General features: G+C 41.1%; 1 protein-coding gene and 1 pseudogene across 1 annotated transcript in view; both read right to left on the bottom strand.

Moving 5' to 3' along the window:
* The window catches only part of STMND1 (stathmin domain containing 1), a 99,738-nt gene extending 85,021 nt beyond the window's left edge, over positions 1 to 14,717 (bottom strand). Inside the window, exons 1-2 of the mRNA XM_059940677.1 lie at positions 14,637 to 14,717; positions 2,975 to 3,155 (exon numbers count right to left, since the gene is read on the bottom strand). Coding sequence (XP_059796660.1) covers positions 2,975 to 3,155; positions 14,637 to 14,717 — 262 coding nt within the window. The remainder of the gene's footprint in view (positions 1 to 2,974; positions 3,156 to 14,636) is intronic.
* On the bottom strand, positions 6,788 to 8,149 carry LOC132375411 (actin-like protein 6A; annotated as a pseudogene).
* Positions 14,718 to 14,933: the final 216 nt, after the last annotated feature.

Raw genomic sequence — 14,933 nt, 5'->3', positions numbered from 1 at the left:
GAAAATTAAGACGTCCATATTCTTACCTTTCAGAGGTTGCCAGTTAACATATGAAATTTAATTTTTATAAATTTGACATCATACTGAACATCCAGTTTTACTTCTTATGTAGTTAATATTGACAGTAGCATCAGTTCATGCCATTAGAAATTTCATAAGCGTAGTGTAGAAAGTGAAATCATACAAGAAAACACGGGTGGGTTTGTGTTTAATCTTGGTGTAGGGAAAAGCTTTCTAGCTATGTCTGAAAATCCAGATTCAATGAAAGAAAGATTGATAAGTTTTACTACAGTAAAAAAAACCCTTCAGAATGGCAAAAAAAAAAAAAAAAAAGAACCCAAACCCACAGTAAAAGTCAAAAATAGGTATCACGTACCTCCTGATTTGATGTACTAAGCACGATACAATATCATTTTTGGTATTCTCGCTAAAAATGCATATTCTGAACCTAATCATGAGGAAATATCAGACAAACTCAAACTGAGTAATACTCTACAAAGTAAGTGGCTTATATCTCCAAATATATCAAGGTTTTAGAAGACAAGAAAAGCCAAGGAATTGTTCCGGATTAAAGGAAACTAAAGTCACATGACAACTACATTAAACGTGTGATTCTGCATTAGATCTTGAACCAGAAATTTATTTCTAAAGGACATTTGTGAGACAACTGACAAAATTTGAATAGGTGAGATAACAAGTACTGCATCAGCGGTAATTGTCTGATTTGGATCCTTGTACTGCGATTTTGCAAAGAATATTCTTGTTTTTAGGTAATGCACACAGATATATTTAAGAGTAAAGTATCATTATGTCTGTGACTTACTCTCAGAAAAAATCTAGATGTATATGGGAGAAGCGGGGAGAGGGAAGAGGGAGGGAGGGAAGAGAGGGGACAATGATAACACAAATGTGGTCCAACATTAACTTTGGGGGAATCTGGGTGAAAGAATACAGGCATTTTTTGTTTTGGACAACTTTTCTTATCTGAAACTTCTCAAAATCAGAAGTTTTTTTGTTTGTTTGTTTTGTTTTCTTTGTTTTTGTTTTTGGCCATGCCATGCAGCTTGTGGGATCTTAGTTCCCCGACCAAGGATTGAACCCGGGCCCTTGGCAGTGAGAGTTCAGAGTCCTAACCACTGGACCGCCAGGGAATTCCACAGAAGTGTTAGGATGTTTTGTTTTTTTTACTAAAAGGAAATACTTGGGAAATGTTAGTGTGAAACTTGAAATTAAAAAAAATTTTATTGAAGTATATATAGCTGATTTACAATGTTGTGTGAACCTTGAAATTTTTAACAAATATACTCTGTAGCTGTGAAGAGCAGGGATACAGAGAGGAGACAGAGAGAACACTGGGCAGAGAACAAATAGAAAGCTCAGGGTACTGGTTCTTATTCATCCTGTGGGAAGAGCTTTCCGGAAAACGAATTTACACTACATTTTGAAAACACCTGCTTTGGTGGTTCAGTCCCTCCCCCACTGGTCTCTCTTAGCACCATCCTGCTTACCTGGGGCCCTCCCTACCCATACTGCTTTCAACGGTGTACAGATGGCAGGACTGCCTGTCTGAGGGCACCCCTGTCCTCCTAACAACCTCTAGTCTGTTAACACATGGATATTGCGCATTCGTGTTGCAGTCTAGGAGGGATTCTCATCAACAGAATCATCAGAGAGAAAAAACACATGTGCTGGCCCAACACAGAAGGAGAGGAAGGGGCCGTCCCTGCCCTGCACCCCCCATCTCCTCCTTCATCCTCAGAGGTCATGCTACACCCTATCAGAAGCACAGGACGAGGGCAAATGTGAAATTTGTGATGGACCTAGAGAATATTATGCTTAGTGAAATAAGTCAGACAGAGAAAGAAATATACTGTACAATATCACTTATATGTGGAATCTAAAAAATAACACAAACGAATGCATATGCAAAACAGATACAGACTCACAGGTATAGAAAACCCCCTAGTGGTTACCGAAGGGGAGAGTGAAGAGGGGAAGGGCAACACAGGGGTAGGTGATGAAGAGATACAAACTACTATGTATAAAATAGATAAACAACAAGGACATATTTTATAGCCCAGGGAACTACAGCCATTACCTTGTAATTACTTTTAATGGAGTATAATCTGTAAAAATACTGAATCCCTATGCTGTACTCCTAAAAACTAACATAATATTGTAAATCAACTATACTTCAATTTAAAAAATAAATAAAAAGGGTATTAAAAAAGGAAATTTGTCATAACCTGAGTTGCCACAAAAGTCCAGGAAAAAGAATCTCACTTACTATCCAATCTATCTTCCAACTCTAACTGGTCCCTAGGGAAGGAACTACAGCAATGAGGAAGGAAATGAAAGCCTCCCCCTACCCCAAAAAAGTCTTCTTGAACTCTGTTAAGTTCAATTTGTTTCAAAGGCTGATGAAACAGAAACAAGGGCTCTTAACACCAGAAGGGTAACTCAAGTAAACTGAAAACATACCACAGGAAAAACCACAAATAGTTTCTAAAGAACACACCAGGTCAACATCACATCTTTCATGTTTTTGAAAGATATTTTTATCGTACATTTGCTTATAACTTTGAATGGGGAGAGACAAGAGAAAAAGTTTGATGTAGGTTTTACTTATTTTTTCAAATGTAGAACTTTGTCTTGGAAAGATGTTAACACAGTGGAAGTTTTGAGAAATTAACTAAAGCCTGTGCAACTCGTATTCCCAAGGCCTTATCCCAACCACCAATAAGGGCTCCTAGTTTAAAAAAAGATAGTTTTAATTATGTCATCAACAAGAAGATTAATGGTTAGTATTACTTACTGGCCTAATGAAGGCCTAAGGCTATGTCTTGGAGGTGGGACCCTGACATTTGAAGCACTGCCTGGCTCACAAAGCTGTGATAAGTCACCAAACACACATTATAAAATATATTCAGAGAAACAGTATTTTATATAGATCAACATGAACAGGGGCTGTTACCTGAATTTATTCTTCCATTTCTTTCACTAGGAAATGGGGAACTTTCTGGAATGGTTCCAGGTAAGCTTCCCAACTGGGCCTGCTTGTCCAGGCTTCCAGGGCTGCCCACATTATCCTTGGGCAGCGCAGCTTCAATCTGGAATCTGAAATTCTCCCCGCAATGAGCCACACTGACATCAGCCTGTGAAAAGGGAACGGCTTTGTAAGAGTCAAGATTTCTTAAAAAATGGTTTCTTGGAAAATGAAAATGCCACACGGTCTGCTTTGTGAATAGCTGAGTAGTACCCAGCACCCTGTCAATGTGACCTTATGTGGCAAAAGGGACTTTCTTTGCAGGTGTGATTAAATTAAGGACCTTGTGATAGCAGGAGTATCCCAGGTTATCCAGGTGGGCTCTGAATGTAATCACAGGTGTCCTTAGAAGAGGGAGGCAGAGGAAGATTTGATTACAGAGAAGGAGATGGTGATGTGATGTCAGAAGCACGGACACAGTTGGAGACGCTGCAGTACCAGCAATGAAGATGCAGGAAGGGCCACCAGCCGAGAAACGTAGGAATGCAGCTCTAGAAGCTGGAAAAATCGAGGAAAAAGATTCTCTCCTCAGAGCCTTTGAAAGGAACCAGCCCTGCAAACATCTTGACTTTAGCCCAGTGGAACCAATTTTGGACTTCTGACCTCCAGAACTGTGAGGAAATAAAATTGTGTTGTTTGAAGCCACTAAACTTAGGTTAATTTGTTACAGCAGCAGTAGGAAACTAACACAGTGACTAATAGGGATCTACCAGGTTCAAGCTATTATGCTGAGTATTCTGGAGGATACCAAGATGAACAAGTTTAATCACCAAATGTGAAAAGTAAAGATACTGCTATGTATAAAACCTTTTTATTTATTTATTTATTTATTTTTTTAACATCTTTATTGGAGTATAATTGCTTTACAATGGTGTGTTAGTTTCTGCTTTATAACGAAGTGAATCAGCTATACATATACATATATCCCCATATCCCCTCCCTCTTGCATCTCCCTCCCACCCTCCCTATCCCACCCCTCTAGGTGGTCACAAAGCACCGAGCTGATCTCCCTGTGCTATGTGGCTGCTTCCCACTAGCTGTCTATTTTACATTTGGTAGTGTGTATATGTCCATGCCACTCTCTCACTTCGTCCCAGCTTACCCTTCCCCCTCCCCGTGTCCTCAAGTCCATTCTCTAGTAGGTCTGTGTCTTTATTCCTGTCCTGCCCATAGGTTCTTCAGAACCATTTTTTCCCCCCTAGATTCCATATACATGTGTCAGCATATGGTATTTGTTTTTCTCTTTCTGACTTACTTCACTCTGTATGACAGACTCTAGGTCCATCCACCTCACTACAAATAACTCAATTTCATAAAAGCCTTTTTAAAAATGAAACTACCATTATTGTTTTTGTTTCAATCAAACACTAATCTAGGCTTTGCTGTTATGGTATTTGGTAGATGTGGTTAACATCTACAATTAGTTGACTTTAAGTAAAGGAAATGATCCTCAAATAATCTGGGTGGGCCTCATCCAATCAGTTGAAGGCCTTAAGAGTAGAACCGAGGTTTCTCTGAGGGAGAAGGAATTCTGTAGATGCAGCTTCAGCTCCAGCCTAGCTTTCTGGACCACCTATTCTATTGTATGGATTTTGGACTTGCTTTGCCAGCCCTTATAATTGCATAAGCCAATTCCTTATAATACATCTATTTATCTACCTGTTCATCCATCCTACTGGTTCTGATTCTTTGGTAAAACCCTGACTGATATAGAAACACAGCAGAAAATAAGAAAGACCATTCCCTAGACAGAAGCATTATTGACATCTTAGTATATAACTTCCCAAATATGTTTGATTATATAACTATAATCTTTAAAAATAAATTGGAATTGGCCAGTAAGCATATGAAAAGATGTTCAATATCACTGGTCATTAGGGAGATGTAAATCAAAACCACAGTGAGATATCACTTCACACAAAGATGACTATCATGAAAAAGACACATCATAAGAAGTGTTGTCAAGGATGTGGAAAAATTGGAACTCTTGTACAGTGCTGTGGGAATGTAAAATGGTGCAGCCACTTTGGAAAATGATTTGAGAGTTCCTCAAAAATTTCCTCTTAACATAGAGTTACCAGATAACCCAGAAATTCCACCCCTAAGTATATACCCAAGCAAAATGAAAACGTCTGTTCATACAAAATCTTGCACACAAATATTCATAGTTAGTATTCAAATATCTAAAAAGTGGAAACAACCCAAATGTCCACCAACTGATGACGAGATAAATTAAATGTGGCCTATCCATACCAAGGAATATTATTTGGCAATAAAAAGCAATGAAGTACTGATACACGCTACAATACAGGTGACACCTGACAACATTATACTAAGTGAAAGAAGCCAGTAACAAAGATCATTCCATTTACATGACATGTTCAGAAGAGGCAGATTAATAGAAACAGAAGGCGGATTTAGTGGTTTCTCAGGAAATGCCTGTTGGCTGCCAATGGATAGTGGTTCCTTTTAGGGGGACAAAAGTGTCCCAAAATTAGCTTGTGGTGATGGTTGTGAATTGTGCATTTTAATGGATGAATTGTATCAATATATGTGGATTACATTTCAATAAAGCTGTTTAAAAAACAAAAGAAATCAGATTATATATTAAGTGACATATTATATTTCTGTAACCTTTTTTTCTATAACTATTATATATCAGAGACATTTACCTATGTCAATACATATAGGTCTATCTCATTCTATTTAATGGTGAGAGTAGTTGTTTATTTGACGATTGCATTGCAGTCCATTACGTAACTAAACCACAACTTATTTAACCAATTCCTACTGAAGGACATCTAGGTTTCTAACTTCTCAATATAATAAACAGAACTGCTATAATATCTGTGCATATACATCAGTGTGAACTCACCCAATCCTTTTATGAGAATAAATTCCTAGATGTGGACCTGCTGAGTCAGAGGATATATACATTTTATATTAATATGTGTTTCCAGAGGGCCTTCTATAAATCCTGCACTGACTTACAATCCCACCTTCTCCTTTTAAGGATGTCTATTTCTTCATACCACAGTTTCACTGCTTGTAAATAGGCTCAAACACAGCATAAAAGGGGCTTATAGGTGATTTAGTAAACCAACTCCAAAATGCTGGTCCATGTCAAATTTTTCATAATTCCACAGTAAAAGAAGGAAAATATAAGGAGTCTTTCATAAAGCTAAATTAACTTGATTTAAAGAACTGTCATTTATTTTGAAAGGAAGTAAATTAATATGTTCAGAAAAACTTTTCTTTCCCACTTCTCATTCAATGGAAGTCAAGGCCTCTAGTAGATGTTATCAGCCAACTTCTTCTCCATCTAAGACACACTTAACAGAGGAATCCTCTATAGTATCCCTAGAAGAGGCAAGAACATAAGCATCTTCTACAGACTATTGTCTTCTAGCTATTTTTTTTTTTTTTGGCTAGTAATTTTTATTTAATTTTAAAAGCTTAAGGTAAAAAATATAGGCAATAAGTTTTACTAGTCAATAAAAAGCAATTCTACCAATCCACTGGTAATATACTAAACAGAGTTGGAAAGCATTTTACTGAAAGCAAAATATTTAGAGAAAATAGACATTTATACAAAATTATAAAATGCTTGTAATAAGAATAAGTGCATTTCAAGGAAAGCACAAACGTATTTTAATTTATAGAGGCAGTTAAAGCCTTAAAAAATTTAAGTGGAAACTGAAATATGCAAAAATGTATAAACATTCTACAAAAGATGGTTGTTCTTTTCCTGAGTATACTAAAGCTATGAAACATAAGGTGACATAGAAGGTAGAGGTTTGGGAACTCTTCTCAAGGGCATTTCCTTTCTACACACTGCTTCCCTCCTTCTTCATATTCTTGTTTGGAAATCCACAACTGCTGAAAGGTGCCCAAAGAAGCTAGAATGGAGCCACCAATCCATGAACGAAACCTCTGTTTAGTTCCACTGTTGTATTATTTGCAATCAGTTTCAACCACATACTTGGGGGTGTTTTCTGAGAGAGTTCTCTATTCAACCTGTCAGTAAAGCTCTGTATTAGCGTGTTTCCTCCTGCCACTATAATGCTGCCATAGAGACCTGGTCTGATATCAACATCGCACATTCCAACACTTGTAGTGACAACATGACTGACGCCCAGCATTGTATTTCCTGATAACCCCTTTACATTGGAAGGGTCAAATAATCCTTCAGGAATCTTTAACCGTTCTGCTCCAAAATCACAGTTGTAGTCACTGGGGAATTCATAATGAACAGTTGGCATCTGTGCGGCTACTTGTTCATCGTAAGTTGAATCAGATACTTGAAGTACTGAGCCTTGAAAATCCTGGATAACACAGTTACACATGTAATTGTGCCAAGACCTTGTAACCTGTGGCAACTTCTCTCTTCTCTTCCAGTTTGCTGAAGATCCTTCACAAACAGCTTCTTTTGATGCAATCATATATGGAGCAATCAGTTCTCTATTCATTGCTTGGAAGAGTTCTCTGCACTGCATAGTAATACAGTCTCCAGCAAGAGGGGGTTTTACAATGCCTTGCTGAAGGACATAGCCATGGTGAACTGGAACTGCAGTGGTATGAGTGGTCCACTGTCCAAGATAAGCCCAGTAGAATGACCATTAGCAAATGCTGTCAAAACAGCAGTTTTGGAAAGGAAGAATGCAGGGATGTTGTAGTGTTCAAACATTAACTCTGTCAGTTTCTCTCTCTTTGCCCTGGTATTCCACGGTGCTTCTGACATGAGAACAGGATGCAGGCTGGCTTCTGATTTGACATGCATTTTGTAGGTATGAGCCAAAATAGCCTGGAAACTATCCCAATCTTCAACCATCCCATTTTTCAGTGGTGGAATGGCCTCTGTATTCTCCCTCGGAACACGCAGGGCATTCGTATCTATGTAATAGGTGGGACCGCTTTGTTTGCCTTTATCACCATCTATTTCCATCAATGTACTTCCATCATCTCTTTCTACACCATACCAATAGCCGTAGGGAAATCCACCTTGGGAGGGTCGTCACCAGCATAACCAGCTTTCACAGTATAGGATCCAATGTCAAAAACAAGGGCTCCAACTTCATCTCCCCCGTACACCCTGCTGCTCATGGCTGCTATCGATGCGACTCCTACGCTAAAGGCCACCCGGCGAAATGACTGCAACGGCCGCGACTGTGGGTCCCGAAAAGCGCTGGTCCCCAACTCCCTTAACTTCCACCGCCACCCGCCTCAGGCAACAAAGTGGCGTCCACACCTTTCTAGCTATTTTTAAAATGTCTACTGATTTCACTGTTTTGGCCCAAGGGGTGATCTTCTTCTCCTCTGAAACTTCAAAGGGCCTCAAGACTCCACCCTCCAACTCCCACTCTTTTCAGCACAGCCTTGTCACACGGATACACGTGTGTGTCTTGTTGGGGGTCACGAATGGTGTCAACGAGAAAATGCCTGGATTGGGTCTTGATGAATGAGCTTCCAGTGGGGAAGGAGAAAAGGTCATTCTAGACACAGGAAAAAGTACACACAAAGATGGGGTGTGAAACAACATGGTGCGCCGAGGAACTTGAATTATTCCAGTTTAGCAGAAATAGACTGAGGTAGAAAGCGGTAGGTGCTGAGGTGGGAAAGTCTTTTGTGACAGGTAAAGACATGTCATTTTATTTTGAAGGCAACAGGAATCTTCTGTAGGATTTTTACACATGGATGTAAAATAGAAGCATCAGGTATGATTTTTAGAAAAATCACTTTTGGGTTCGTGCAAAGGGCAGGAGTAGAAGGAAGGATGGGACAGAACAGAGCGAGCAGTTACGATGACTACCGTTGTCCAGGTGAGGCTGGATTAAGCATGAACCAGGACCGCGGCAGTGAAAATGGGGGAAAGAGGTGGGCCCCGAAAGATTACAAAGGTGGATAACGGACCTTTCAGAGCTTCAGTTTAAAGGAGAGAGGTCCCTTTTGGCTCTAAATTATGACTCTAGGAACTAAACAGAAAACATTTCCCTTTAGGAAAACAATAAAAAGCCAGGACACTGGCATGAAACTCTTGGGACTCTCACAATAAAAATCATACCAATTTAAAAATCTAAGCACATCTGACCACTTTCTGGAAGCATTCCAAAGCTCCCTTAGAGGCTAAGGAGAAATCACCATAGCTAGGTTGTGAGCCCCTGTCACCCTCGGGTTCTCAGAATTCAATTAGCGATTCTCACATGTTCGTAGGGAGACTCGCATTGCTTATCACCCTGTTTGCAGAACATGATCACTCCGGCTAAACCAACATCAGTTCATTGTGTTGATGGTTAATTAGTTCTGTGGCTCAGAACTACACGGGAAAATATGAAAAACCAACCAACTGAACAAACAAACAAGTAAGCAAATAAAAACTCAACAGATCTGTACTATGACTCAGCACAAGGAGAAAGTGTGAGAGGATCTACATGCTTTTCTCTTTCTCCACAGACTCAGTCACTGCCCATGCAGCCCCTGAATAGTAAGCTGACCCAGGAAAAGAGTCTTTACATATTACATGCTATGTTACGATATAATAACAATCATATCAGACGGGGCCTCCTTTTCCTTTGTTATACGAAATATATAAAATATGAAGTATATATACATACACACACACACACACACACACACACACACATATTTTATATAACAAAGGAGAAGGAGGCCATGTCTGATATTTATCTTTTAGGGGCGCACAGTTCACACTGAAGGTAAAGATCATATTGTCCCTCTTTCCAAATGAACTATTAAAAACCAATATCTACAGTGATAGTAAGACAGTTATTTTGACGAGTTCACTTTGTTTCGCAGATCCATCGTTTTTTGAACCTAGTAAAGCACTGAGTTACACACAGGGACTAATTTTGCCATTTAAGATTTCCCAGTGGAGATCCTGAAACAGGGAACTGATTTAACAACAAGAGTAAACAAAATGCCCATACTGGAACTGAGAGCAAACTTAAATGTTTTCAGTCTAACACGTGGCTTTTCACAAAGATAATCTGTCAACTACAAGTCAGAATAGATTTAAATGCCACAACTGTGAACAACCTCCCAATTGTTTCAACAAAGCAATTCATCCAGGCCTGAGCAAGGAACTTTCCCATTTATGCTTATTTAGATATGGTCTGCCTTCAAGCTCTGTCAGTGACCAAAACTTAAGTTGTAGCCAATGAAACACAAGTTTCCAGCATAAAAGAACATACACCAGCCTTCAGTTTCCAGAGCAGAAATTTAAGGTTTTTCTCTTTTGCAAACTAAGAAGACTTTCAAACATCTTATCTATGTGCAACACATTCTGGAAATTTTAACACCCAATTTTATAATCTAGACTTGAGAATAGACATAGTCCAAAGATGAGAGATATTTACAAATTAATTAGATCTATGCCTCACAGGGATACGGCATAGACAGTTTTCCTGGTCTACCTATGCATGCAGTTTATATTTTCACACCAATAAGAAGTCTGTCTGCAATGGTACAGGGGGAAGGGGGTGGGGAGGTGGGTGGAAGGTTTTATTTTTTCCTTGAGATGAAGTTGTAGCAGAAGTACAGATTCAATGTTTCCACATTTTGTATCAATTTCATTTTATGCTTCATTGTCTTGATAAAAATTGATAAATTTTAGACAGAATTGAAAAACTGTGAATTTCAAGGTAACAGCTATGCATGGGAATTATCAGCATTCTGAAAAAGGTATTACTTTTAACTACCGAAAGGTGTTTTGTTGGTTGGTTGGTTGGTTGGTCTGGCAGTATTATATGTTGTGTTCTAAAGCTTTGGGGAAACAAATTTGCCAAACACCTTGGAGGGAGGGAGTCATTTGTCAAGGCTCCCTGGAGCTGAAACCTTCTTAAATCAAATTATTGGCAGATGCATTTTATAAATATATTTGTCTGTAGACATATAGGAAGAATTTTCTCATCAAATTTTGATTTTTTTCTAGTTTACTTCAAATAAATGTAATAATAAATAGCAACCCTCCAAAAACCAAACATAAATATATATATATATATATATATATATATTCATACTTTAACATCTTTATTGGAGTATAATTGCTTTACAATGTGTATATATATATATATATTTTTTTTTAAATTGCACTTTAAAAGTTAGCCCCTTTTACTGACGACAAACAAGAATTTTCTTGTCAAAGTTTAGGGGAAAACTGTGAAGGATACTTAGAGATCATCTATTCCAATCTAGTCTCTCCCCTTTTATATTAAGCAAGAAACTTTGAGTTAATCACACAGAAGAAGAGCATTTCTCCAACTAAGAAAAGTTTCCCATGCTTTCCTTATTATGCATTATTTTATTACCATGTCCTCTTTCCACTTTAAGGGAGAGTGAACAGAAACTCTGGAGGCAGATCTCAAGAAGTTTGATTCAGAATATTCTGAAGTCGTGCCACTAAGAAACATACATATTTCATGCAAGCAAACATGTTCATCTCATTTAAAAGACACTGCCGAACTAGTGAACTCTCAGCCCTATGCATTTATGAAGGTAGCAAAAAGTACTGTGCTGATAGCCTGAGAGTGTTTAATTAACAATCATACTTTTCCCAGATCAGATTTCCAAAGTCAAATGCTTGGGGTAGGGAAAGAGAGGTACAGACGTGAGTCAACTCTGAGTCTATTTTCAGGTTATTTTAATACTAAATTTCCTCCTTGCTGACTGTCATTAGTCTAGTTATGCTACTAGGAGACAGGAAGATGCTGGGAGGGACACGCAGCAACCCAAGAAACATTCGTTAACGTCTGCTCTGCACCAAGCACCGCAGCAAGCACTGGAGACACACAGACAAAAAGCAGTTCTTTTCCTCAGTAACAGCTTAGGTTGGCAGGCAAGCATGGAAACAAATAAGTACAATGAAAGGTTCTGAAATATGATAGGAGAAGGTGTAAGGTCCACTCCGCCAGCATGGGGGCAGGGGCAGGGGGACTGCGAAGAGTGCTCTTGAGTCATATTGAAACCTGGGGGCATATTTGCCTGTGGTCCAGGAAGACAAAGAAGGAAAGGTCTGAAGGAAAGAGAACAGGTGCAAAGGCACAGAGGCAGGAACAGAATGGGGTTGGGGAACACGTGGTGAGGTCTGACCAGAATCGGAGAGAAAGGAGAGATGAAACTGGAGAATTTGACAGGCGTCAGCTCGAGAGTCGCTAGTAAGGCACGCTAAGAACTTAGGATTTTATCTCACATAAATAATGTTAATAAGATTGATTGTAATAATTAATATTAAGTGCTTATTCTGTGCCAAGCTTTGGTATGAGCACTTAATGTGAACTCAATTCATTTAATCCTCACAACTCTATAAAATAACTATTATTACCCTCATTTTACAGATAAGGAAGCCAGGGCACAGAGAGGTCAAATGACTTAACCGAAGTCACACAACTAACAAGTGGCGAATCCAGAAATCAAACCTAGGTAGTCACATTCTTGACCATTGGTTGGTGTGTCTACCTAGTGGGTCACTGACTTTTTTTCAGCAGAGAACTGACATAATCAGATTTTATTTTAGAACGATCCCTCTGGAGGTCACGTGGAAGACTGGAGCTGCAGGGCAGGTGAAGGCTGGTCATTAAGGAAGCACCCAGGGAGACTAATTAGGAGTCTTGTAACAAAATCCAAGCAAAGAAATTCAGGAAGAAACCCAAACCCCTCCCAGGCCTTGAGATGCTTGGCCCAAAGGGACCTAGTGCATTTGACACTTGGAGAGGATTGCTTTTTAGCACTCCTTCTTTATACAACAAAATTATTTTCAGTAATAACCATGAAATGGGACAAATGATAATGGCCAGAAAACAAACTCAAATAGTGAAAATTTTCTTCTAGTGAAGTCTTATATGTAATCATGCCAGTAAAATAAATTTTAAAAGATTTTTGCACAAAAAAGGAAAAGCAAAATGGATTAGTACTTTAAAATCACATTATTTTTTGGAAAAGGAGAGGGGAAAAAAAGCAGTCTTAATGTTACTCCACAGCAGTGATGAATAATAACAAAGATGACCAAATTGCTCCCAAGAAGCCCATAAACCTATTAGGGAGAAGGAGCTTTATACAAACATTTACCACGTGATAAGGGAGCACCAGAGTATTTGGGCAGTGGTGCTTGGGCTCAGCGCTGACAGGAGAAGTAGGAGTTCACGAGGCGGACGGGAAATGGGGCCCAGGGAGGGCATTCCAGGAAGAGGGAATGGCATGGGGAAAGGCACGGAGCGTGAGGAAGCCTGGAGGAACTGAGCACTGCAGGCTCTTGGTTTGGCAGACCTGAGGGTCCACGAATGAGAGCGCCTGGGGAGCAGAGGATGACATTAGAGAGACGGGTAGGACCAAATGTAAACTTTTGCACACTGCAGGGAATTTTTTTCTTAGCAAGACGGCCTGGTCAGGGTGGTGATGGGAGAGGCAGAAAGACCCAATAATAGGTAATAGGGCCCTAAAGGCAGACAGTGGCGGTTGGGATGGAAAGCAGAAAACAATGTTGAGATGGGTGGGCATCTGGGGACAGGCATCCCCCAGGGCACCAGGGACTAAGACTGAGTCCCAGCCTTTAGCTGCCTCTGGTTTGTTTTTGATGGATTCACACACAGTAGGTGCTGTAACTGATACTGAAGAATGTCTTGCCCATCACCTGCTGAGAGAAAGTGTGTGCTCTTTAAACTGCAGGTCCAAAAACGCGCTTCAGGAGGGGTGACCTTAAGTCTTGCTTTGCGGCATACAGTATGGGCTTATATCAGATTGTCTGGGCAAAGTTATTAATAGAGTTCCCTTCCATTCTTAAGAGTATTCTGCTTTTGATGATAAATTATATGGTAACACTGTCTTTGGGTAACCGCTCCGGAAGGAACCTTTGTGGGTCCCTAGTTCTGTTTGTGGAATCTCGCCCTGGTGGTGAGGATGTAAAGAATCATGGACCGCATTTCCGCCTCCCCCAGCCCATCCCTCCATACACTACCCTAGAAAAAAGCGCCTATTCGTTTCTCCAGAAGAATTACGGGAGATGCAACCTTGAGGGAGAGGGGGCAGAGTCCTGGGACGAGACTCTTGACAATTAGGTTCTATCTCCAGCTCTCTGCCCCCCCAAACGAGCTGTGGTGCCTCGAGCAAGTCGTCCACCTCTCTGGGCTTCTAGATCCTCTTGTGAGCAGCGCGAGGGCTCAGCCAGACGGCTGCTAAGATCTCTTCCAGCGCTAAGGAACTCCCAAAGGGCCCACTTTCCGGAAGCCAATATTATATGGCGGCTCCCAGGAACTCTCACCTTCCCCTGCGAACCACCACCAACCCAGCTCTGCGCCGAACGCCCCGCTCCTCCCGTTATTCCTACCTCTGCCCTGGGGTGCGACCACCTTCGCGGGCTCTTGAAACACAAAAGCTAGTCCTGTAGCAGCACGAGACCTGGTTAAGACAGCAGTTAAGCGGCCCCAGAAGAAAGCCGCTCCCTCCCGGCCCACCCATTGCCCGTCGGCCAAGCAGGCGGGCTGTGAGCCGCCCCAGACGCCGCTCCAGCCGCCTCCAAGCGTGGGAATCGCCAGGCCTACCGGGTAAAAGACTTTCTTCCCGTTTGTCTCTTTGTTTTTACCTTGAATCCCTCTTCCCAGCCCTTCTGAGGCGCGGGCACACGTCTCTGTTCAGCAGCGGCCTGGGAAGGTCCGCAGCCCATGGCGCGCACCGCGCGCCGCTGCTCGAGCCGGGCCGCCCCGTACGTCCCCTCGAGCGCTCCTCGCCGCGCCCCCGGCGCCCGTGCGTTTCGGCCCCGCGCGCTGCTCCTCCCCCCGCCGCCCTCCGCGACTCCAGCCTCTCCCGCCTCGCGCACGTAAAGGCTCGGCAGGAGGCGCTCGACACCAGGGCCGTGGCCCGGAACCGTCGCCACGGTAAA

Source organism: Balaenoptera ricei, chromosome 11 (assembly GCF_028023285.1).
Source record: "Balaenoptera ricei isolate mBalRic1 chromosome 11, mBalRic1.hap2, whole genome shotgun sequence".
In the NCBI taxonomy this organism is placed as follows: Eukaryota; Metazoa; Chordata; class Mammalia; order Artiodactyla; family Balaenopteridae; genus Balaenoptera; species Balaenoptera ricei.
This window is presented reverse-complemented; position numbering and strand designations above follow the sequence as displayed.